This window comes from Stegodyphus dumicola, chromosome 4 (assembly GCF_044657685.1).
Source record: "Stegodyphus dumicola isolate Sdum_Otavi_A_Nest chromosome 4, ASM4465768v1".
NCBI lineage: Eukaryota > Metazoa > Arthropoda > Arachnida > Araneae > Eresidae > Stegodyphus > Stegodyphus dumicola.
Window position 1 is genome coordinate 178528631 of NC_140771.1, and position 27262 is coordinate 178555892.

A 27262-nucleotide genomic window follows, 5' to 3' on the forward strand; every position below is an offset into this window, starting at 1 on the left:
TGCGATTTTTCGATTTCGCATGGTGGAAGGGCGGATGTTCTCAAACATGTGCATACACAAAAACACAAGGACAACAGGAGTTGTTTTGAAAAAAACGAAAAATTACATTTTTCTTCAGAAACAAAGGACCAAAAAGTTATTAATGCAGAATATCTGTTCTCTGCCTTTTTACTGGAGCACAACCTGCCACAGAATGCATCAGATCACGCTGCAGTTTTATTAAGAAAAATGTTTCCCGATAGTGAAATCGATAAGAAATACTCAAGAATCAAAACAGGTGCAATTGTTAAAGAACTGCATTTGAAAAATAAATCTTCAGTTATTGATTGCATTAAAACTGCTCCGTTCTGCCTCTCTACGGAAGCAATAATACCGATTCAAAACTGATCCAAATGTTATTTCTTTTTTTAATCCAGAGTCTTTAGAAATTGAGTGCAGTTTACTTTCTGTCCCCACTTTAGAAGGACATTTGACAGGTTTTTAATATAGCACAGCTAATTATTAAAACTTTAAAAGAAAATGCAGTTCCTCTGGATAATTGCTTAGCACTTAGTGCCAATAATGCACCAGTATTGGTAGGCTTGAAGACTGGTGTTGCAGGCATCTTTAGAAAGGAAAATTCAGATTTGCAGAATGTGAGGTGCACCTGTCTCCTCTTAAATTTAGCAGCTGAAAAAGGGGGAGCTTCTTTACCAATAAATGTGGATGAACACATTGTTGATATTTATTATTATCTTGAAAGGAGTTCTAAAAGGAAGGGAAAATTGAAACAGTTCCAACAGCTGCATAACAGCAGTTTACAATTAGAAAACTTGGATGAAGTTATAAAATCAGCTAGGACTGACACCCAGTGGAGTTTAATTGGAAAACTGAAAGATGCTGATGGAATTTTAAAATATAGTGAATGACAGTTCCCCATAGTAATGCAGAGTGTGTGAGGATTTTCAGTGTTGTTGGGAAAACGAGGACTAAATTTAGATCTAATATTAGTGATGACAAATTAGAAAAACTTTTATTAGCGAAAGCAGGCCTACGTGGCAATTGCTAGGAACAAAATTATGAAATTTCTTTCTTAAAGAAGGCAAAATCTGCCACTGTTTATAACATTTGAACAAAAACTGATTAAAGTGGTTTTTTTTTTTTTTTTTTTCAATGCAAGTAATAAAAATGTTTTTTATGTGTAAGGTATTTTTGTGTTGCTTGCATTTAAGAATTAGTTACTATTTAAAGTGAATTCATTATCAAAAACTATATTTTCATCATTTAAAAAGTCTTTTTAACATTGTGAAAAATCTCCTGATTTTTGAGTTTCATAGGTTGACAAGTATGTTCATTGTACACCGAAACATTTTCGTAAAATTTCATAAATAAAATTATCGTATACCACTTTTTATTTTTGCATTTTGTTAATGCTTAAAAAATTGTTTAGATTTATTGTTTGCTTGCTTACTTAATTATATTTTATTTAATGTTTAAAGATGGCTCATAGTCATAAGGAAACAGCATTTGAAAATTGATCATTTTTTATCATAAGGCTGGAGATTCAGTTTGAGATATCGCTAAATTAGTAAATTTCTCTCATTCTACAGTGCAAAATATGTGATTAAAAAGTTATCTGATTTGAGTGATCATTAAGGAAATGAGAGAAAAATCTGTAGCAGTATTTTTAAGTGAAAAGTTAAAAAGTTACTTATTAACATGTCAAGGTATAATTGCTTATTTTTTATTATTTATTTTAAGCTTGTGTATAAAGTGAATTTTTTAAAATAATTAAAAGGATGACATCAGTTTAAGAGAATTGAAAAATACTTTTTATTTTTTATATTTTCCTTTATCCAGCTTTTTGAGTATAGTGTTAATCTGTCATTTCCATGTGATTTTATTAGCGAATTGAGGATCTTTCAATGTTTTTCTGTTAACTGAGTAGCAGTCTCCAAATGTGCATGAAAGTGACAAATGTGGTAACCTGTTTGCTTCAGATCAGCACTAGTGTTGTTGCCAACAAGGGGAAAGAATGGACATCAATCTAGTAACTTTATATTATAGATTTTCAGTTGCTTTTATACATACAACCATTCTTTGGTGAATTTATGCCTAGTGCCAACTTTTTGCAGTTCTCTGATGTTTTTGCTTAAAAAAATTAGAGAATTGCATTCTTTGGTATCACATACAGCCTTGGTATTGTGTACATTATGCATTAGATATATTACCTTAATTATATATAAATTAGTTAGTCTTTTTATGAAGCTTTATATTTATGTTGTCATAATCTAGTTAGATTTCATGCAGACATTTATGTTTGGTGCTAACAGCATTCCATTGCAAAAAAGAACCAAACTTTCTGATACAGTCAAAAGTCGTTAATCCGGACTCGTCGGGACTTCGGCGATTCCGGATTATCGATTTTTCCGGATTATAGATCATCAGTCTAAATCTGGTAAAATGGCATGCAGAAATTATAAAATTAAAAATATGAAACCATAATTTACGAAATAAAGAAAAATTATGATCTAAAGTGTATCAAAATTTACAACAAAAAAAAAAAAAAAAAAAGCTTAATATTTATTTGTTTACTAAACATTTTTTTTCAATGGTTGTTTAAGTTGCTTCGTTTTTTATGTGATAATACATTCTCTTTAATTCTATAAACAGACATAATTTCTTGTTCAGTTACAAAGTTCCGCTGTTCAAGTCCTATAATTGCTGTGTCAAGAATACTGACTAATGTCAATCGAAATTTTTTCGTTTTCAATAACCTCTGTCACTTTCTTCGCTATCGGAAGCGAATTATAATGACGAGGCATTTGATTTAAATCATATCAAAAACGGAGTACATCGAAATGAAATACTACATTTAGTAAGCAATTATAAGCCAAATAAAATAAAAACATCTGCCCTGAAGATAAGGATAGTGCTGACAGATCAACTTCCAATTCATTGCGTTAAAGATAAACAAACGTTAAAGTTTAGATAAACAAAGGATATGCCTGTATTCATTTTTTGCAGCAATTCCACTTTTTGTTTAATGGACTCCGAACCATTCTTTCGCTTTGTAGATCCGTTACATATTACTAAATATAAATCGGAAACTCTATTTGACATAATCGAAAGTTCAAGCTTACTTTTATAAAATTGCTCTAACAGTCTGCAAAAAATAATAAGCTGGATCCAATTCAAAGATTAAGGAACAACGCAATCTGCAACATTAACTGAAATAGATAATTAGATAATTTTAGCTTAGCTTACACCATCCGTTATACATTAAACATGCATTCGTAAACGTATTTTGCGCACTCAAATTCGCAGCCGTAAAGGTCTTACGCGCATGCGTCAACGCGATGCATGCACAGAAAGTTTGTAGCTTTGAGGTCCGGATTATAGATCATTCCGGATTATGGGTGTCCGAGTTAACGACTTTTGACTGTATATAGTTTTGTATTTGCTAAATGTGTGTATAAAATATGTTTTTGAGTGAATTTAAAATCTGAGAGAATATTGCACTGACATTATGTGTGAAAAATATTGAAAGTATTATTTTTTTACTGTGTTTTAACATTATATGCTATACTTGAATGAGATTTACAGTAACTTGTTTATTTTAGGGGATGCTGCATGGGACAAATACACAAGCAACAACAGCTGGTCTATTACCAACACCTGATGTAAAACCATTCTTACCTACCCCCGATGTAAAACCAATGGTTCCGCCAACTCAGCCAGTAATGTACATTATTCATTTTATTATAAATATATTATTATATGCAGCATTTTTTAATAACTAAAGCTTTTTTTTTTTTTTTTTTTTTTTTTTTTTTTAATATATATATATATATATATATATATATATATATAATCTTACCATACATAGCTTTAAAAATGTATTTTTTTACACTTAAGTTAGCATCATTTTTGTTATTTTTAATCTTTGTGATTTGGACCTGCAACCAAATCAGTATATTGTTGCCAAGAGACAAGCACTATGCCTGTCATTCGTGTAGGTTTTGGACATCATATAATTTGTCCATCTCCATCCCATTTTTGGATGAGAATCATTCCAGGGTACAAATCCAAAGATCTTCTCTTTTGAATTTTAGTGTCTGTTTTTCCAAGCAGTTTTTAAAATATATCTGCTCTCAAAGAAGTGGCATGGTGGCAGGCCTGTGTTTCAGAATCTCACCCACTAGTGTCAGCCACTATATGGAACTGAGTATTTTGCACTTGCTAAGAGGTCTTTTCACTATATGTGGTTAGCTTTAGATAGGGTCGAGACATAGTTTCGGTTTAAAGTCCTCAGAATTATTTTTAGCTGTCATCATTTGTTTCTTCTATCTGTCCATATTGCCATTCATGATACATAATCTTTGATATAACTTCTGTTTAGCAACACTTAAATTCAGCTGGTACTTCCTAAATTTTTATCAAGTAGTTAGGAATTTTGGGCTTGGTATCACTTCTTTTGGCATATTGTAAGGCTGATACTGATATTCTGTAATGGATGTAATCTTTAACTTCTGGGGAAGAGTGAAATATGTGAGAACCCTTAATTAGCTGGGATAGAAAATTAAAAAAAAAAAAGTCTAAATGTGATTCATATGAAAAAATGAATATTTATTTGCCTGGTACTAAAAGGAGCAATTTTATATAATACTTTTCAAAATATTTATTTTTCCTAACTCTTAATAGCTTGTCTTACTATCATTAATTTACTTTAACTTTTTGGGGGGGGTGAGTTAATGCATTTTTGTTTATTACTTAATTTCATATTTAAAATTTATTAATTTTAATATTTATCTATGTACCATTAAGTTAGTTTGAATATTTTATCTATTTTATTTATATTTTTATTTAATTTTAATTATTTATTATTTTATTTCTTTTCGATCACTTTTCCCCCTTCAAGAAAATATTCCAGTTGTTGCATGGGCAAGAAATAAGAACACTAAAGCATATGCACCCAAGCTTGTCTCTTGGTAGAGGAATAAAAATGCTAATAGAGCAGTGAGATCTTAAGTTTTATCATGAAGAGATGAAATAAAATAATGGGTTTTAAACAGGGAAAAAGATAAGAAAGCATACTATGATGAACCTTTGCCATGAAAGTCAAACTGAATGAAAAAAATTCTGCAAAAGAAAATGAAAATGTATATATATATATATATATATATATTGAAATGAAAAGATTTCTTATTTTTATTCATCTGACTTCAACAAAGCCTTTTATAGTGTTTTACTGTCATTGCTTTCTGATTTTGATGAGGAGGGAATACTTTGTTGGTTTCACAGAAAAAATGTGTAAAATAGATAGAAATCCTAAGTATGGCATTATCAGTAAAGTTTTGAAAGCTTTATTAACCATAACTTATGGCCGGTCAGGATATAAGTACATTTTTGGCAATGCAAATAATAGTAATAAAACTCAGTCCCACTCTATGACAATACAAACTCTTAAAATTATCTTGATTCTCAAATATGAAGTGGATGATAAGTCTTATGCTGAATTTTCTGATTCCCTTTTGACAAAAGTCAGTTGCTGTGAATATGTTCAAATAAATGTTATTTTCAATATTTTTAATGGGGTTTTCTTTTCCAGTTATTTTTCTGATTTATGGGAAATTTTTTTTTACAAATTTTGCATTTTGTGTTCTCAAGTCTACTGAATGCATTTTTGTTTATTACTTAATTTCATATTTAAAATTTATTAATTTTAATATTTATCTATGTACCATTAAGTTAGTTTGAATATTTTATCTATTTTATTTATATTTTTATTTAATTTTAATTATTTATTATTTTATTTCTTTTCGATCACTTTTCCCCCTTCAAGAAAATATTCCAGTTGTTGCATGGGTAAGAATGCAACAACTGGAACAGAGTTCAACAGAGTTGAATTTTTTCCCAATGTCTGATTTTTAATCATGAAGTTGGCAGGCATGCCTTTTGAATGTGTTACCCTAACAGTATTGGCTAAAAATCGGAAAACCAGGTTTGTCACCTTCACCAATATATTATTTTAGTGTTTCACTCAGAACCATATAAACAATAAGAACCGACAATTGTTTTTGCATAGCTGCTTGAATTAACCACTTCAGTAACTGAGATTAAGTAATACTTGACTCATTTTAATAATATTTCAGTTAGAGTATTTAATCAAGTGATTTGTTCTCTTTTTAATTGAATTGACATGACACACACACAGAGATACACCACTACTACCACCAAAAAAGAGAGAAAAGTAGAGGCATACATTTATTAGCTTAAATATTAAATAGAGCTGTTCTAATTGGAGGGGAAAAAACAAAGACAGTAATATTTAAATAGGAGGGATGTTTTATTTATGCTGGAGTATTTTATTCTACAATTTGAATGTATTTTATACTAAAATTTTATTCTTTATAGTGTAATATTTATTTGATTTAAATTATTATTTTGTTTTATAATATCTGAAATTTAAGAAGCTTTATATTATGTTGCTAAAAAGAGAGCTGGCGTTATGTTTAAAAATAAAAATATTGTTAATTTTATCTATCTTTATTTCATAGAATATTCCTGCTTTAAATGAAGCACCTACAACTTTTCCTGCTGGTAAGATATTTTAAAATTAATAAATAATTAAAAGTTCAAAGCGCATTTAGCTTTAATAAATTATTTGTCATAAAAGAAGAGGTTGATTTTAAAAGAAACAAGATATGGAATTGTATATATATATGTATGTATATATTCAGAAATTAGAATTATAGAATTCAATCAGTTGTTAAACTCGTCTAATTTATATTAATTGTCAACAAAAATTTAGAACTTTTATCTGTTTATCTGTTTTAACAAAACATGTATGAAGTTATGTTTTTAAATTAACATAATAACATAAATAAAATCATTAACAGGGGTCTCCCTATCTGTTTCGAATGGGTAGATGATTTTATTAAGTAGAATTTTATTCTTATTTTATTAAGTAGAATTTTATTTAGTTAATATGTAGAAATAATTCATTATGAATTTTCCTCTGGCTCTATCTTATTTTATTATGGTGCTAATAGAATCAATTACGTTTGTTTGTCAATTTAATAAAGATGTTTTTGAGCACAGTAGTTGCCACAAAAAAATGTGATACAAATTTTTTAATTCATTTCTGTTTTGGTAGCATTAACCAAATGTAAATATTAAACTATGAGGAAAAAGTAACAGCAGAATTTAACTGAATATTAAAATATTGAATGAACAAGTGTTTTTTCTGCATTTTAATTAGGGAAATGCAAAAGTTTGTTTATGAACTGTTCATAATATCTGTAATACAAAAGTTTATTTGTGAATTCTTCATAACATTCCTGGAAATTATTTGACCAATGTATCTTAAAATGTAAAGTGATTGTAAAAGTTAACACATTGAGTCCCTGGGGACCGACAGTGAACTTTCTGTTTGGCCAGCATTGGCCCATAGGAACCAGTAGTATCAAGTATAAAAAATAAATGCAGTAATTTCAATGAAATTTACTTAAAATTATTATTATTATTATTATTATTATTTTTTTTTTTTTTTTTTTTTTTTTTTTTTTTGGCACCTTAGGCTTTCGTATACGACACAATATTTGACTGATTGCCTTTTTGATCAAATCATTCTTTTTTATCACTGGTATCATTAACACTTATGTCACAACTGCCATTGTCAAGTTCCACCGCTTGGTGTAATGAGCTATCATCTTCCAACAATGACAGCCGTAACATGTCAGCGTTTAGATGATAAAAATAATTAACTTGATGTATCACTATCTCTTTCTCTTCCAAAAATTTTAAATGAGGAGTAAATAATAATTCTAATGAGGAGTAAATAATTTAATAATTAATAAAATCAAACAAAAATTTTCTGTTCTCAAATTGTCTCTACACTTTGTTGCCTTTTTTTCTAATTATCTCTAGGAGGTCACCTTTTTGCCTTGCATTTACATATGCATTGGCTGCATCATTGCCCCAATCTGAAAGAAAGCTAAAAAGGAGAAATAAAGTAGTACTCTGTTCATTCTCCCCAATGCTTGTTCACTGCAAGCTGAACAAAAAGGACGGCAATATCAGCACCGTGCTCAACATTCCAACATAAAATTTTAAATTAAGTAAAAAAGCAATTTTAGTGTGTTGTAGATGTTTTCTGGGAATATATATATAAGTTGCAGTGTTCTTTATTTTTTTGAGGGGAGGGGCTTCTGAAGAAAAAAAGCGTGTGTCTGGTTGCCTCCAAAATCGATCAAGTTATTCAAAATCTATGCCAAGCTGAGGTTGCTTTTTTTCCTAGTTTTAAATGTTCAAGTGAAAATGAAACCAAACTGTTTGATGATTTAAGCTCTCACTTTGTTAAATTTCTCTGTGACTTCACAATTTTTATAATCTACTTTGACATTATTTGTTGAATTTATCTTTTATTTAACGACTATAAAAAAATATTCTGTAATGGTTTTATCATATTAATGAAATGATTGATCAAAATAAGGAATGTATTTTCCATGTTTTCATATACAGATGGGAAGAACTTCTGCAAATCAAGAACAATAGCTGAATAATAACATTAACCCCAATCACATTAATGTCATCCACTGAAGTTACCTTTATGTATTCTCTTCACTCTTATATCTGAAAAAGATTTTCTGTGCACCTTTTTAGTTTTATTTCAGTATTGAAATAAGAATTATCTTGATGATTTGTTAAGTGTTTCAACTCGTCACTTTTGAAACAAACTTGGAACTGAAATCATTAAAAAAAAAGGGGAGAATTAAAATAATATGATTGCGAATGATTTGATAATTAGTTGTGATTATATGTGTGCTTTAGTGTTTTTAAACACTAACTTTCACTGAAATCATTGCACATTTTAGTGTAAAATTAATTTAATTTTTGGTGTTGCTAAATTTATTTTTTGTTTTGGCAGCAGTGTCTACATGTCCAACAGGTATGATGCCTACCAATCCTATAATGACTATGGCAAGGCCAGTTACTACTCAACAGTCAAGACCCTCATTGTTGGGCGATAGACCTGCTGTAATTCCCGCTCCTCCTAAACCTGTACTTCCTAATCCTGTGATGCCTAATACATTTCCTGAAAGAGGTGTGTGCAAATTGTTAAATTTGTACGCTAACTGCTTTAAATCACAAATTCAGATATACAGTGGTGGCCAAAATTGTGGACACGTTTGGAAATTTTTATGTTTTTTAACTTTGTATGCTTATAGAAAACGTTACGTTTCACAAAATGCAAACTTGTATATATCATTTTAAAGAGAATTTATTACTGAATTCAATACAAAACACAAAATTCAATTATTTGCAATACAAAAAGTTAAACGATAATAGTTATCGATATACATTAGATAGTGATGATTGCAGTGAGTTAACAGTAATTAGTAAGGTACCCTTTATTTTTGATTACAGCTTCACATCGACGTTTCATTGAGCTGACAAGAGTTTTAAGCTCTTCTTTCGTTATTACATGATGCCAGGAAACAATTATAGCCTCAATTAGTTCCCTTTGATTTGATGGGTGCCTCATTCGGACAAGAGTTTTCAAACGGTGCCACAAATTTTCGATAGGATTGAGGTCAGGACTGTTTCCTGGCCATGACAACAATTTAATGCTCTTTTTACGAAACCACTCTTTCGATATTTTGGCCGTGTGGCAAGGAGCAGAATCCTGCTGAAAAATAAACGAAGCATTGCTGGGAAAGAGATCTCTGATGGAAGGTAGAAGTTTTGGTTCTAAAATAGTGTCAATGTATTTTCTGGCATTCAGTGTCCCATCGATGACATGAAGCCGACCAATACCATCTGCTGACATGCATGACCAAATCCTAACACTAACTGGGTTCTTCACAGTTGCTTGAGTGCAGTCAGGATGTAGCTCTTCTCCTATTTTACGTCTTACATGTTTTCGCCCATCACTACCGAATAGCGATATCTTAGCTTCATTACTCCATATAAATTGTGACCACTTATCATCTGTCCAATTAATGTGTTCTTTTGATCACTGAATTCTTTTTTTTTTTTTTTTTTTTTTTTTTTTTTTTTCCATTGCTGAAAATTAAGATAAGGCTTTTTTTGTGGAATTCTACCTCTCAGTCCAACATCTGTTAATCTTCTCCTGATTGTTCTTGAACTGACAGAAACACCAGCATCATTCAGATCACTTCTGATGGCCGCTGCTGACATTTTTCTATCTTGGAGACATAGTCTTTTTATTCTTCTGTCATCAATAGATGTGGTGCACCTTTTTCGGCCTTTTCCTTCTTTGTTTTTTATTGAATTTGTCTCCTAATATCCTAAACAAAACTTTCGGACTCCAAATGTAGTCACTGAACCACCCACCTGTCTTGCAATTTCAGCATAGGAAAGACCACTTTCTCGTTACACAATAATATTACATCTCTTTCTAGGTGTCCAATCTACTCTTTTATTTGATGTCATTGCTTCTTGACTAAATATTAAAAATTTTTACAAAAATTCCTACTTGTAATTGCAGTGTATAAGAAACAGGTCCTCCTTCTACAGACCAAAGCAAAATAATGAATTTTTTCAAGTGTAAACATGATGTCAGCTTCTACTGGCAGTTACTAACATTTGATTGGTTCTCAGAACAAGAACAGTGATTGGCCAGGAAAGCTAGACATTACAAACCACTTCATTACTGTGTTTTTTATTTATATTAAAGTACATATAACATTTTTTGTATTGCAAATAATTGAATTTTGTGTTTTGTATTGAATTCAGTAATAAATTCTCTTTAAAATGATGTATACAAGTTCGCATTTTGCGAAACGTAACATTTTCTATAAGCATACAAAGCTCAAAAACATAAAAATTTCCAAAAGTGTCCACAATTTTGGCCACTACTGTATATATGTTAGCCTTTGTATGTATTGTAGTATGGTTTGCATGCATCATCAGTGTTTAGTCTTTGATTTTTATTGCAGCGTGCCTCAATGTATTGTAGGTTGTTTGCACAAGGATGAGTCATTTGAAATCTTTAGTTTTTATGTGCGTATAAAAGCTATTTTTATGTTATGCATATGCTAATTTATGAAATAAACAAGGCCTTTTTCTTACTATTTTTGTACTTGTTAGACCAGTATTTTTGACTTCATTCGATAACTCTTTCTTAATGTTCTTAAATTGACTAATTATTTAATGCTGAGTATTAACCTTTCACATTCATGGGTTATACAGATTGATTTTAACAGTCACTGTGATGAAATAAGTTCATATAATCAATTAAACATACAGATGCTTTAATAAATGAAATGGCCAATCCTCACAATCATTGAAAAACTTAAGTACTTTAAGTTTTAGTTATTCCGTCCTCTTATGCTTTAAGAAAATTTCTCAGATTTGTGGAATTTGGAACTGTTGTGCATTGAATTGCCTATTCACATTTAATTTGCTTAACTGCAGGTAAGCTAACCAATGTGCAGATCTAACTGACCTTAATTCCTTGTAGTTTCCCTTGAATCCTTCTGTATTGTATAATATTTAATTTTACATAATACAGCAATAAGGCATTCTGCTGTATTATATGTACTTAATTATAACATAACATGTAATATAACACAGCAAAATTATGGAGTACTTACAAGAATTTTTTTAAATATGTGCATGCTCTTAGTTTAAGTTAAAATGTTCAATATATGTTATTTAATTCATTTACTGTTTCCTAATGTAAATACTAATCTAAGAAATAATTTAGCTAATTCATAATTTAGCTGGAACTCACTAATTCATATCCAGAATTCTCTGCCCTTGAAAAAAGTCTTAGCCTAGAACGGAGAATGCAGTTAACTGTTATAAAAACACTCTTGCAATTAAATTTGAAAAACTTCTTTTACAGTCTTCCAGTTCAAGTAGTTCAAAAAATCTTCCCATTGTAAACATGCATTATTTTGAATCAAAATTGTTTGAAACTTTAAACTTCCCTGTATGGTTCCGCTATGTAGACGATACTTTTACCCTGTTTGAAGGTAATAAAGATGATTTAAATAAAGTCCTTTCAACAATGAATTCCATTGATCCTGCTATTCAGTTCACTTTTGAACTTGAGACTTACAATTCTGTTCCGTTTCTCGACATTCTATTCACATGTAACACATCCAACTTCAGTACTACAGTTTACCGTAAACCTTCATCGGTTTGCCTTCCACCACACTTCAAACAATGTCATCTGACTAAACAAAAGTTATCTTCATTTTGTTCATATGTTTTCCATGCTCTTCAAGTTGCTCCTCAAAACTATCCCTTGATGAAGAACTAAATTTTTTAAAAGCAATAGCTATTGACAGGGGCTTGTCACCCAACATTATTAATCCAGGGTTTGTACAGTCCTTAAGAGTCCTTAAAAGTCCTTAGATTGTTTTGGAATCGATTTTTGGTCCTTAAAAGTCCTTAATTTTGGCGAAAATCAGCAGAAGGTCCTTAATTTTAATCATCTGAAATTTCTATTTGTTTCTACGACTGAAACATAAGCATTTTGAAACTCATTTTTTCTAATAAAGAGCTCTTAAACATTTTTTTGCTTTTTGGGATGTGAATTCTTTTATTAAATGGTTCTAAATTTGGTGACTTATCAACATTTTGGCAATTTTAAGATCAGTTTCTATAAAAGAATTTTAATTCCGAGGTCTGAGATTTTTTCGATGATTTTTTAAAAACATTGTAACATTGATAAATTTCATTAAAATAATGGTAATATATTGAAATTATATTTAAAAAATCTGATGTGTACACAACATGACTTCCTTGTACGGAATAATAAATTATACGCATTTTTTCTTGCATTTCATTAAAACTTATTGGATTGAATTAAATCTACTTCGCCGACAGCGCATAAACCACAATAGAATAAATGCATTCTTTAAAATTCACTCTAGTATTTGTTTACCATGGCGACACTCTGGCGCTAGATTCACTTAACAGTATTAATAATTATATAACAGTTAACTTATATAATAATTATATAACAGAAACTAAGTTAATTGTTATATAATCCAATAATTATATAACAGTTAACTTATATATTTCATTCATATTATAACTCATAATGCACAAAATTTATATCATTTAAAGAATAGAATTATCTAATTGTTGTCACATGTTCTATTCAAATACTATAATAAAGCTAGAATGATGTATAAAAGAAATTAAGCAAACAAAACAAAAAAGAAACAGTTTTTCACAGACGATTGAGTATTTCTCATTTAATTAATTCAGTTCTCACTTCGCGAGAAGGCAAAAATACATGAAAACTCAAAATATCTATATTAAAAATTACAAAGTAAATCTTAAACACTTATTTCCTTGAAAAAATTCCAGAAAGAATTAAGCATGATTTAATTGGCAATAATAAATAATTGCGATATTTTTGTTGTTGCGAAGCTAAGTTTCTCTAGATTGGCAACAAATCCACTAGTCTCCTGTTTCAAATGTAAACATCAATTGCCGCCATAAAAAAAAGGCTTAGCGGCACTTAGGCAACTTTAAAATTGTTGATAATTCTAAAAATATTGCATACAGATTTACTAAAGGCATAAAAACCTTAACCGGAAGATAAAAACAACATAATACAATAATTTTTAAAGCAAAAAATGTACAATTTACAAACATATAAGAGTAAAGAAACTGAGATTACTGAGCCGGGTAACAGAGTGGATATATATATATAAATATATTTACATACGTTTGGTGCAGTTGATTGCAGCCAAAATACGAGGTGCACATCTAGATGTTATAGCAGTCCTATATACAAAATTTCAACGTTCGGAGGCTACTCGTTTTTGAGTTATGCGAGATACGTTCGTACAGACGCCACGAAAAATTCTCTTCAGAATTAATTTTAAAGCAGTTTTATAATTTTTTTGAAGGAAAAGGGCATTTTATTCTGTGCTTACGTACAGATATCACGCAAAAACGTCGTTAAATTGCATTCGATAGCGGTAAAAATGGATATTTTCGTTGAAATATGCTGCCTGAAACTTTTCACGATTACAATATTTCCTTTTTACTTCATACAAGGAAGTAAAAACAACATTGAAATAAAAAATTTTTATTTTTCGCTGTCATATTATAAAGTTTTATTTTGGCAACTTATTATACAATATTTTGAATCTGAAAAATACACAAGGTCTAATGCTATAAAGCATAATTTACAAAACAGCTCTTAGCAAAAGCAAAATTAGCTATGCAATTAATTAAAAATGTCTCCTTTTTAATTTTTTCATAGTAAGCGTTTTTCTCATGTAATTGTCTCAGAATATTCAAAATTCTCAGAATATGCAGTTTTCTCTATAAAATTAATTTTACGGTTTGTCCCCTCCCTCCCCCCCAAGATATTTCTGGCTTTTTGCTGTTACAGAATTGGTAGGGATAATTTTTCTTTAGTATCTTAGACATTGCAGCTTGAAAGTTTAGAATGATTTGAAGGCAAGATTTATAGACCCACAATTCTAGAAGATTCGAGATATATGTGACAAAATAAAAAATGTCTCCATCGTATCAACACGTAATGGATGTATTTAACAGAAAGTTAGCAATGAATTTCTTACTTTTTGGAGAACGTCTAGAAGAACTATGAAAACATAATATTTGAATGTTTTACTCTTGATACTAGAATCTTTTTCTTAACATGTTTATCTTTCCTTTATTTTTTCTACTTTTCACTTGGCACAAACCTGGAAAGCATCAGAAATGCTTCTAATCTTATCACATGGGCAAGCATTATAGAAAGGGATTTTTTTATTAAAAAAGAAATTGAAAAACTTACAATTTAAAAGTTTCATCTAATATGTCTTAATGCATCATACATTTTTTTAGCATTAGAACATGCCTTTATGTTCTAAGTTCTTTTAAAAAAGAGGCTTATTTAAGCCTTTGTCTAATATTGTAGTTACTTTCAGACATAGCAATAATTTGCTTCATGTCTATCGGGGGTTTGGAACTATTTAACTTTTACCAGATCAATTAAACCCTTATAGGTACATTGTGGAGAGGTTAACAAGTAGATAAAGCACGCAGAAACTAGCAAGAGAATTGGTTTGCATATTGAGATAAATCTCTAATTGTTAGGAAAGATTCTTAAAGAGAAGGAAATCAATATAAACTAGCCAAAATGTTTGGGAAAGCTTCAAATTAAAATGACGGATAAATATTTTGTTGAGTTTTCTTGTTACAAAACATAAATGTTTTGTAGCTCTTAATGTATAATTAATTATCCTAATATCGTTTAAGAATCAATGTCATAAATTACATGTATTTTAAACTGTGAAATTTGTTTAGATTTTGATTTTAATAGGGCTTTTCTAACAAATATTGTTAAAAAATAAAATTTAGTAGTGGCCATGTAAATCCATAATGTCTAAGGTTATCTAATAACCTAATTTAATTATTTATAACTAATTGCATACCCTTAAAAATTATCTCTGCATATTAAAGCGAGTTAATTATCGCCTTTCATTAATCCTCACCATGGTCACAAGATAAAACACAAAAAATTCAAGTAAAACTTTTTCTTTGCATCTAGTGAGACTTAAAATAATACAAAACAACTTATCACCTCTAGTGCTTTATTGGTATATTGAAACCTTAAATTATGTTAACTGGGTTACAACCCCTGGAACTGTACACAAAGCTACGACACTAACTACATCAAACAAAGCCCAATCAACTTTCAAAACTTGCCAACTGTGCCTACATCAGGCCTTTCATTTTTTGTTCTAATCAGCAGGTCTGTCTCTAGACAAGCAGTAGCAGTGACAACATTCAGTCTTTTGTTATGAATCGTGCTGATTATGCTTACTTCTCATTTTAACCTATGACGCTTGACATAAAATCTACAAACTACAAGAATCACACAGCATCCCATTTGCATCTGCTACAACAGCGAATCATCTCTCCATGTCATCCTGAATCACCGCCACTCATCACCAGTAATTACAGGCATACAGAGTCAACTTTACCACAGCAAATATAGCAGCATTTAACTAACCGCAGTCAAGGCGCACGAGGGCAACGAGGCTGCAGACGTCCTGGCAAAGAAAGCTGCCAACGCACCTGACACCCATTGAGAGAACATCCCAATTCTGCCGTCTCATCTAAAACCAATATTGCATCAAGCAGTCCTCAGAGAGTGGCAACATGAACGGAACACAAGTGAAACAGGTCGTTGTACCTATATCTTTCTTCCAAAAGTGTCAACGGCCTGTCTCATTGCAACCCCATAACTCAAAAGATATATCACTGGACTTTCCCTTCATATTACTTCAGACACCATATCTCCAACACAGACACCTGTATCTGCGGCCGAGAAGGAGCACTTGATCATTACATCTTCCACTGCCCACTGACAACCTTAACTCATATTAAGCATCCCACAACAATAACTGAGGCCTTCCAGCACTAAGCCAACAAAAACACAAATCTGCAAAACCATCAATGCATTAGCCTACATGGGCCAAGATGTGTGCCAGCCACATTAAACCCTTGCCAGCTTCCCAGTAACAAGAACATGATCTATATGAGCAACCAACGAGTATCGACTTCAAACATTTTAGGTTCCATGAAATTGTCACAGGATGCAATGCCTGCACTCCATTAATGTGCAAACTGTGAAACTGCAGAGTGTGTAAATGTTCATTCTCCTGTACTACAACTGCAGCCAGCTGCATCCTCCTATGCACGTTCGTAAACAGAGACCTGAAGTAACTGTAAACTATGTGCAAATTACGAACAATGCATGCAAACAGCGAATTATTTGCGACTACACACATGTGCAAACTATTTAGCTGTATGAACTACACAACCATGGACAGCCTTATGTGCAAACACTTGTGTAATTTATGCCCTACGAACTCCTAGCACAAAACTCAACATACTGTGCATCGCATGCCACCTGAGGTCATTATCCTAGCAACTTAGCTCAACACATGCCTTAATTATATTTCTTTGCATGTTTTAATTCTTGCTCTTGCTGCCCTTTTTTTAAAAAAAAAAAATTCTGCAACATTTTTGTTTCCTTGCCATATCTGTTCAGTCAAAGTCTCTCCAAATCTGTAAAACAAAACATTAGCGCCTTTGTTTGGCCACGTACAGCCTTTTTCATGTCTCAATAAGGGGCTGTTTCGGGAGTTTACTTATGTTAGACACCAGGCGTCCCTGTCCTCCGAAACCTATAACCTATTAGAGCGAGGTATTGTCCTTCATTAATAGTCACTGTGGTCACAAGATGAAACACAAAAATGTAAAAATTCAAGTAAATCTTATTGCTTTAATGGCTTATTAGAACCTTAAAGTATATTAACTAGGTTACAACCCCTGGAACTCTACAGGAAGCTATGACACTAACTGCATCAAACAGAGCCTAACTAACACTCAACGCTTGCCAACCGTGCCTACATCAGGCCTTTCAGGTTTGTTCTAATCAGCAGGTCTATCTAGACAAGCAGCAGTGGTGACAACATTCAGTCTTTTGTTACGAATCATGCTGATTATGATCTTACTTCTCATTTTAACCTATGCCACTTGACATAAAATCTACCTGCTATTTACTAAACCTCTAGACTGACCAAGTATGTGACAAAATGAGACATAAAAAAAAAAATCAATATAAAGCGAGTAAAACATAAATGTCACTTATCTTCTTTCAAATATGTTCAATTATTATAAGTGTAAAATATTTAATGCTACTTGATAAATTGCATAAAGTTTATTTTATTATCTAACTTATTAATAATTATGTTAATTCATGTTTAGTAATAATGCATACTACTTGTGGATCTATTTTATTTTTAGGATGGTGTTACAAAAGTGAATTTCAGGCATAGATAATATTTTAAATTGAATTTATTCAGTTCCCATTTGCTCATAGGTCCTTAATTTTTTTCATTAATGGTCCTTAAAAGTACATAATTTCCATGTGCAGAAATGTGTACGAACCCTGTAATCAAGCAGTTAAAAAATTATCTCAACACACCAAAAGGCACACTCTTGTTTTAGGAGATTATAAAAATTCTGCTGTCATTCCCTTCTTTCCATCAATTAGCTATAAAGTTGCACATATTTTGCAGAAATTTAACTTTCGTGTTGTTTATTCTCCCATCAATAAAATTCCGAGTTCCATACTCAAGGACCCCATTCCAGGTATGAATTCCTGGGGTATTTACAGGATTCCTTGCCAGGGTGGTTTAATTTACATTGGCCAAACTAAGAGAGCCTTAAAATTTTGCGTTAAGAAACATGAGGCATAGTTAGAAAAAAGGAAACGCAGAAGTGTTCTGTTGCCCAACATTGTTGGTCCGAAAATCACACTTTCAATTTTTCTGCTGCCAAAATTATTCAAAAACATCTTCCATTGATGAACTGGATTTTCTAGAGGCATTTCACATTCAAAAAAATCTTTCTGTTCTAGTTAATGACCCTAATTCCAATCCATCTTTGCCTTCAGCCTTTAAAGAAATTATATTTTAGTTCTGGTTTCATCAACAGATGGCGCCAGTAGCTTATCTCCTATCCAGGCTTTCTTATCTTATCTAAACATTATATCTTATCTCGTTCATTTGCGCTTTTGCAGCTGAGGATGATGGTTCGGTAAAACCATCAAAACTAGTCCTGTGAAAATTTGAAAATATAATGCTGGTTTTGGTTGTTGGACTTCTAAATTAAATAATTTAGCATTTCAATGAAGTTGCAATATAAGCATGTAAATTGCAATCATCATGCAGATCTGCATTTTTTTAAACTGATCTCCTGAACAAACTAATTATAGTTGAAATATAAGGGGAAATAATAAAACTATTATATGTAATCATAATTTTTTGTTATATTTAAAAGGAATTATAAATTATTTTTATGTGTTTTCTCTGTTGCATAAATTTTTTTGAGCTGCTGTCTCGGCCATATTAGGACTTCATTTTGAATATTGTTATCATCTGTAAAGCATTTGTCTCCAAGATTCTTTTTAGTGGATCAAATGGGCAATAAATGTTTGGGGCTAGGTATAGCCTGTAAGGTGGATGCTAAAGAAGTTGTCAACCAAAAATTTTCTCTCCTGTGTTAAGTAAGTTGTACATTATCTGTCAGAAAAGTTTCCAACCTAACAAAGAAAAAAGATATTTATTCTCCAAAATTACCTCCTTCCCCCCCCCTACGTAGTTTCCTTGTAAGTCTGTACATTTTTTCCAGCGATGCTCCCATCCCTTTAACCCGCCTAAGTATAACGTGGGATTTAACGAAATTCGTTTTTTCTTCCCCAAGTGCTTTAGCTTGGGGAACGAAACTTGGTGCCGGGTCTGCCAAATAAGGCAGGTTGTCAAGCAGATTCATGGATTTTTGCTTTTGCAAGCGCTGAGGTGTAAGAGGGAGCATTGTCTTGGTGAAACAATTTTTCTTTTGGAAATGTGACCATTTTTCCACAATTTCAGCCTTCAACTTGTCAAGTAACGTTACATGTATGTTCCCGTAATGGTTTTCTGTTTTCAAGATAATCTATTGAAACAATGCCATGGCTGTCCCAGTAAACTGTTGTCATCACTTTCCCTGCAGAAGGAACAGTTTTTGCCATTTTTGGAGCCAATTCTTACTTTACAGTCCACTGTTTTCACTGTGTTTTTGTTTCTGGCCTGTAATGATGAATCCAGGTTTCATCTACTATTAATCATAGTCGAAAAAAACTTTGGTATATTGTGCCAACAGATCAGTGAAAATGTTCATTCGGACATGTTTTTGGTCCAAAATGAGCAAACGCGACACCCAGCGTGCATCCATGTTGCGCGTATCTAAATCTTGGTTCATTATGTGGCAAACATGTTCTTTAGACATGCTAATAGCCTCTGCTATCTCTCTAACCATGACTGGATGGTCGTCAGCACCATTTGGTAGATATTAGCAATGTGTTTCTTTCAGTGCTTGCAGTTTTTGGCCGTTCTGAACATTCATCCTTATCCAAGCTGATACAGCTACGTTTAAATTCAGCTGCCCAAAATTTCACAGTAGTAAATGATTGTGCAGAGTCTTCGTACACTGTGTCCAACTCCTCTTTAATCTGAGTAGGTGTATTATCTTTCAAAAACAGGTTTCCATTTTTGCAAAAACGGTCACATCAACTCACAAAAGTAATTGTTAAACAAAATATTCGCTTTCAAAATAGATGAAAATTTGATTGGTAATTCCCAAACAAGTTCCCCACCCCACACTTCAGTTAATTTGAGCTGCCGTATACATATTGAGGTCGGAAAGTTTTCAGACAGCCCTGGTATGAGGTCTCATGTTATCGTGATAAATAACGGCACATTGCTCCTTTGTTGTGTAGCCATTTTTTAACTAGACGTGTATATCGTATGTTTAATGATTAACAAAAAGAATATTATGAACTAGGATGGTCTTCCTCCTATTAACACTTGTGGAAAATGGTTTATATATATAATATTTATTTTAAGTAATGTCAAATCAGTTTGTGAAGGATCGACCCTCCCTTGTAGTTTTCCTGGATTCCTAACGAAAATAAATAAAGGGGAGGGAAAAAATCCGCACCCAAATGACAGCTGCATTGTCATGGAGTTGGTTTGAAATCCTGGAAAAGGCATTAATGTTGTAAGGATCTTAAGTTTTACTAACGTTTATTTTATTTTAAATCTTTACTATCACTTCTTATTTTCTACTTCCGGCCAGAATTATAAGCGTTAACGTATTTATGCAAAGTTTGTCTGGCGAACGCCAAGTATTTAAGTTGTGGCTTTTTGCCAAGCGAGGGAGAGGAAGCAGTTAGTCGAAGCAGGCCGCTTACCTTAGAAGTTTTACTCAGTTGCTGGTTGCCTTCCAGGCCAGAGGTTTAATCCTCTTGATAACTTTAAATGTATTGTAGTGTTCACAGTTCTCTGTACTACATACGGCTTCCTGTTAATATAAGGCCAATCTTCCACGTTTATGTGGGTCTTTGTATTCCGAAGTACGGAAGTTATTGTAAATAGAGAAAAATAAAGGGTTTTGTATACCCTTCTTGTGTATTCTGTCTACTTCCCACGGTTATTGAACATAGCTTTAGTAAGCTCTCTGTTCTGAGTCAGGTCCTTGCATGTTCCCAAAGAAAGTAAGACGGAACATTGAACCTGATAATGTTTGTTAATGTATAGTATCTTTGTTACATGGTGGTACTACAATTGGTTTTCCACCTGAGAGGTTATTATTTGGAAAAGAGGGGTTCAAGACTTTTGGAATCTGTGTCTTAAGAAATTATCAGTCAAAATTATCAGTGTTGGAACTGGGCAAAAGTATACTTTCAGCTGAAATGGAATAAGCCTTGGTCAATAATAGATGCTGCTTTCTCTCTCTTTGTTGGCCATGGTAAATTTTGTCATGAGTGCCTGGATTGGACTCGATGTATCTGGTGTGGTAAAGGACACGAGGATGATCTACTTCAAGGATGGTATGCCTTTGTGAAGGACTTTCTAAGAGAAGCTATTTTATAGTAATGTTACTTATAAGAATAATCATAAAAATGCATATGCAGCTACCCTATTTGCATGGATCTTTTTTAAGGATTTAAGGATAGATTAAATTACCAGTGTTTAGTTGTTCTATCCACTTGCCAGTAGTGGGCCCTCTTGAGTGTAATCCATGGTAAATTTTATCATGAGTGCCTGGATTGGACTCGATGTATCTGTTGTAGTAAAGCACACGAGGATGATCTATTTAAATGGTGGTATGCCTTTGTGAAGGACTTTGTAAGAGAAACTATTTTATAGTAATGTTACTTATAAGAATAAGCATAAAAATACGTATACAGCTAGTCTTATTTGCAAGGATTTTTTTAAGGATAGATTAAATTACCAGTGTTTAGTTGTTCTATCCACTTGCCAGTGGTGGGTCCTCTTGAACATGATAAGATTTAAATCAGCAAATTAAATGATAAAAGCAGAAATAGATAATGAAAAAGTAAGAATGCTGACAGCCTTAACCAATCATAACTTTCCTCAGATGCCACAAAGCTATCCGATTGATGACCTAAAGTTTGTTTTCCAGGAAGTAACTACCATATGTTCATGAATACTATACGCAACTGAATAAGACACGCGCCCGATTTTTGTGATGCACCAAAAAAGAAAACCATGTCTGCGAATATGGCGCTCATATTTTCATCAAGCCCACTGAAAGCTTAATTTACAGAAAAAAATTATTTTGCTTGATTCTGTGGCAGGGGAAAAAACTCCTGCTAATCTAAGTATGTTATATAATATTTTATTCGTTGAACAATGGCTTCAGTCTGCAACAATTGCTGTGTTAATATGGATTTAATAGTCCCGAGTACCGTATTTGACAGCATATAAGACGCACTTTTTTTTCCTAAATTTGGTCTCAAAAAAGTTACCTGCGTCTTATACGTGAAGGACACAGGTTAACTTTCAATACTGAATACTATTTTTAGCCTGGATAAAAGTCTAGACACACATAACTTTTTCTACATCTGCCATAATTATTTTGCGCATGCGTGAAATATCTGTCGCCAAAAAGCGCCAAAGCTCGAAGCTGATGTCGAAGTTCGAACAGGTTCAATGGTCACATTACGTCTATGGAGCCTTTCCTTCTTTACATAGACTTTCTTTGACTCAGCCGACACACGTGTTGGTATCGGTGCTACTCTGAATAAACGTGTCGGTATCGGTCCTTAAAACTATTTGTTTAAAAAAAATACCCCAGAAAATATGACTACAGGAAACAAGAGATTAAGCTATACAATTCAGTATAAACTAGGAGTGTTAAACTACGCCAAAGTGCATGGAAACAGAGCAGCAGCAAGGCATTTCGGTCCACCACCTACCGGAAAAATGATACTTGGCGACTGCAGGAAGATCAACTGAAGACTGCTGAAAAACAAAAACATAACCTTCGATGCCCAGCTCCATCTTGGCCTGGACTTGAAAATGCCATAAAAACGTGGGTGATAGATAAGAGGAAATCTGGGATAAGTGTTTCAACCAAAATGATAATCAATGAGGCCAAAGGATTTGCAGAAAAACATGGGAATCAGAACTTTTCATGGTCTGAGGGCTGGTGCTACAGGTTCATGAAAAGGCAAGGCTTATCTATGCGCACAAAAACAACTATTGCACAAAAAATGCCAGCAGATTATGAAGAAAAATTACTAGCATTTCATAGGTTTGTTGTAAATGCACGCAAGAAAACTTCTTTTGAGCTCGGTCAAATAGGAAATATGGATGAAATTCCTCTCACATTTGATGTACCATCCAACAAGACTGTGAGTATTAAAGGGTCTAAATCAATAACCATAAAAACCACAGGTAATGAAAAATCGATATACGGTAGTTCTAACATGTTGTGCTGATGGCACAAAACTACCACCGTTTTTCATATTCAAAAGAAAAACTCATTCGAAAGAAAAATTTCCAACGGCTGTAATTGTTCATGTTCATCCGAAAGGCTGGATGGACGAAACTGGAATGAAACTGTGGTTACAGAAAGTATGGGTGCGGCGACCTGGTGGACTCTTAAGAAAACCCTTTCTTTTGGTTTTGGATCAGTTTAGCGTCCATAGAACTGAAACCATAAAGAATAAAGTGAGAGAATTAAAAACCCAGATAGCTGTCATTCCTGGTGGACTGACTAGCCAATTGCAGCCTTTAGATATATCGGTGAATAAGCCATTTAAGGAAAAAGTGCAAGAACGATGAAACAAGTGGATAGGAGAGCCCTCACACCTTCAGGTAGAATGAAGCGGCTCTCTATTTCACAAATGTACGAGTGGGTAAAAAGATCTTGAGAGGACGTAAAGTATGAAGTAATTCCTAAGTCCTTTAAGAAGTGCGGAATCAGTAATGCTCTTGACGGAACAGAAGACGACGCATTATTCGAAGAAGGTGATACTAGTGATGACGGAAAGAATAGTAATGATGATAGTGAAAAGGATTTTTATGGTTTTGAAAGTGATTAAAGTCTAATTTCATGATAGGCAACGTTTTTCTTGAATCTGTGTTTTTTTATGTTTCTGCTTTATTTTGTGTTATGTTTGATTGCTTGCCATTCATTCATTTATTCATTAATGAAATTTACATATCATGTTCAAAATAGCTTGCCGTTTGTTAATTTTCATTTAATAAAATATGTTTGATAATTCCATTCAATGATTGTTTATTTGGCTTTTATGAAACGTGAGAACTAAAAGAAACCACATTTTAAGTTATTGTGGTACCGCGCTGTCGCGCGGACTATTGAAACTTTTTTCGCTTGTGTGTGGCCTTCTAAATAAGGGTGCGTCTTATATGGCATCAAAAATGGTAATCCTTTAAAATCTACCGGTAATCTAACAAAGGCAGCTATCTTACCACACCATGGCACTTCTTCCCACATTTTCAGTCTGGAAACACAATGTAGATTGTCAGTCTTCCTTGCCTTCTGTGCTGCTGTCATCACTGATGCTTTCTGAGCTGCTAATATTCTCTTCTTCCTTATCAACTGAGTTCTAGTGCTGCTGCCAATGTTATGATTAAGAAGCAGAGTTTGGCAAAAACCATTCAGAGAATAATTGTTTGCTGAAAGTACCGGGATATCCTCTACAAATCTCTGACCAGGATTCATTATTTGAGAAGGTACAGTGACATCATATAATATTATATTTTCTGGAAATACCGTAGCTTCAAAAAGAAATAATTTCTGCCGCCAACCAACTTGCGTTTACCTGGTTTATATTGCTTTGTTTCACTTGAACCGCGCACCTCTTTTTCTGATTAAAATTATCAAAAAAAAAATGCGCATGGTATTCGTTAACGTACGGCAACTACTTTTTATTTGCTGGCGATTAAAATGTAGCAGAATAAAGATTCAGTAATATAATAAAAATATTCATTTGATTTCCAAGTTTGAGTAGTTGTGGTGACAAAAGATGGCTTATTAAATCTTAATTTTATTCATTTCGTACTAGAAATAGCTTAAAAATTAGAATACCATATATTTACCTATTTAAAATAGTATTTTATGTGATAACAATTAATGAATATAAAAATTGAGAACTTATATCAGATTTATTTTGCAGGGGGGAGGGAGTTTATTTCATATCGTAAAATTTGTAGATCTGCTTTTTAGATAATTATAAATATTTCATGTTCTTTTTCTTTGAGTGCAAATTTTCATTGCTGCTAGTTGAATTCTAGGGCAATAGAGAAACTCTTTCAACCATTTGTTATGTATAAGCCAACTAAATAAAGGTATATATTTTTGTACGAATAAGGAAAAACTTATCATGAGATTTTATGATGACCTCTTGGCATTTGAGATAAAGATTTTTTGAGTAATGATGTAGTATGCAATCTACCACTTTTGTGATCGTATCATTCAAACTGTAAACCAGCAGAAGAGCTTCGTCAGTATCATAGACTACAGTAATACTCAAACAATTGTATCTTGCTGAGTATTCAGACTAGATTCTATGCAACATATAAAGTTCCATGCTGCAAATGCTTCCACATTATCTTGCAGAAGCATGGTGGAGATCTATTGATAAATATGATAGAATTGCAGAAGCATGGTGGAGATCTATTGATAAATATGATATTTATTTTTTCGGCATGTTGCATGACATTCATAATGTATATGGCTGAATGACTAATAAAAATGGTCCTTTTAAGGCTAGTTTCGCTTTTTCGTTTTAAAATTGGATGTAATTTAAATTTAATGAATTAAAAATTTTAAAAGTTATTGCATCAATTAATGGAATAATTTTCATTCATATATTCTTAGTTATTTTAATTTATTTTCATATTTTAAAATATCATTTTAGGAGTACTATCTAAGAAATAAATACTAAAAGTATTACGTCATAGACTATATCAATACCATTTTTTCATTTCTTTTGTTTTGTTAATAGATGTGTTTGTAAAAAAAATATTTCTGTACAATTTTTATTGCTTCAATGAATAGTATTGGTTTAAAAATTCAGCTTTAATAAATTTTCTAGTTCAGTTTTAAAATATAAAATATTTTTTAAGGAATAAAGAGGAACAGGAATAAAATTGAGCTTATTCTTAAAATGATATTTTGTTTATTGTTTCCATTTAATATTGAAACTACCAATTTGCCAAATTTTTTAATTTTTACTCTGGTTAAAATAGGTTAATCAATAGGTATAGTATATTCATCAATAAATATAGAGTATATGCGTCAATAAATATAGAGTATATGCTTTATTATTTTCTTAAAATATGTTTAGATAATATTACATCTAGAAACATTTTAAGAAAATATATAAAAATCATTGATTTTCATGTTTCTTACTTTTTAAGCAATGGATCCACGAGCTATGGGTGATCATGATTTACGCCAACCACCAGTGGCTGATAGAGATATGAGGACTCTGCCTATGATGACTGGAGATAAAGATATGAGGCAACAAATGGGAGACCAGGATTTAAGAACTTTAGGTGTACCTGGAGGTGTTCAAGAATGTAGACCATTTGATCCTAGATTTCGAGGTGTGCCAGGTCTTGATGTGAGCACCCGTGGACCTCCTTTTGACCGTCCTAGTGTCCCAGCAACTGTTGATTCTAGAACTTCATATGAAGCAAGACCTGCACCTCCTAGTCGAATGGACACTCAGAGAAATGTGTCTATGCCTGCAGCTCCAACTATTCCAAATCCTCGCATGCCGACTGTAAGTATTTATGTCTTTTTCTTATAAATGTGATAACAGTGTTTATATGCTTGAGAAAAGTCCTTGAAATATGAGATATTATTTATAATAAGTGTTTGATAGTCTGGCCTCCCAATGGCTTATAACATGTGATAACCTGACATCCCTTTCTCCACGTCACTTCTTATGACTTGCAAAGGCTGCATTAAAAGTAATCTTTACTCTTGGTCTTACATGGATGTTTCTGTGTTTTACCAAGTTCATTAAGTATCTCCAAATGCCTACTAAGAAAGTAATATGATATTTACATTAATAAATTAATAATTAAATTAAGTTATCTAACTTAACTGGTTTATTCTTAAATTAATTAGTTCTGTTTAAATATTTTTATGGTGAAAATGCATCTCTAATATGTCTGGAAAGACTAATAAATGGACTTAAATAATTTTCTTCAGAAATATGTAAATAATTGTGAAAATTTCTTGAATTTACTTTTTATGAAGCTATTAAGAGAATATATTGTGTATATAAAGGCAGTAAAATAATTTTTGGTATGTTGTAATAAAAATGAAAGATAAATAAATAAAGTACAAAAGGAACATTTTCCATCTGCTT

The 27262-nt window shown here is 32.1% G+C and overlaps 1 protein-coding gene across 3 annotated transcripts in view; it reads left to right on the top strand.

Annotated features, from left to right (window-relative positions):
• The window catches only part of CstF64 (cleavage stimulation factor subunit 2 CstF64), a 174360-nt gene that overhangs the window by 133271 nt on the left and 13827 nt on the right, over positions 1–27262 (top strand). The window contains exons 7-10 of one of the 3 annotated variants that reach the window (XM_085815839.1): positions 3603–3719; positions 6540–6582; positions 8915–9088; positions 26301–26668. In XM_085815839.1, coding sequence (XP_085671965.1) covers positions 3603–3719; positions 6540–6582; positions 8915–9088; positions 26301–26668 — 702 coding nt within the window. Of the gene's footprint in view, positions 1–3602; positions 3720–6539; positions 6583–8911; positions 9089–26300; positions 26669–27262 lie in introns of all 3 variants that reach the window. The other 2 variants (XM_085815838.1, XM_085815840.1) reach the window with 2 other exon arrangements.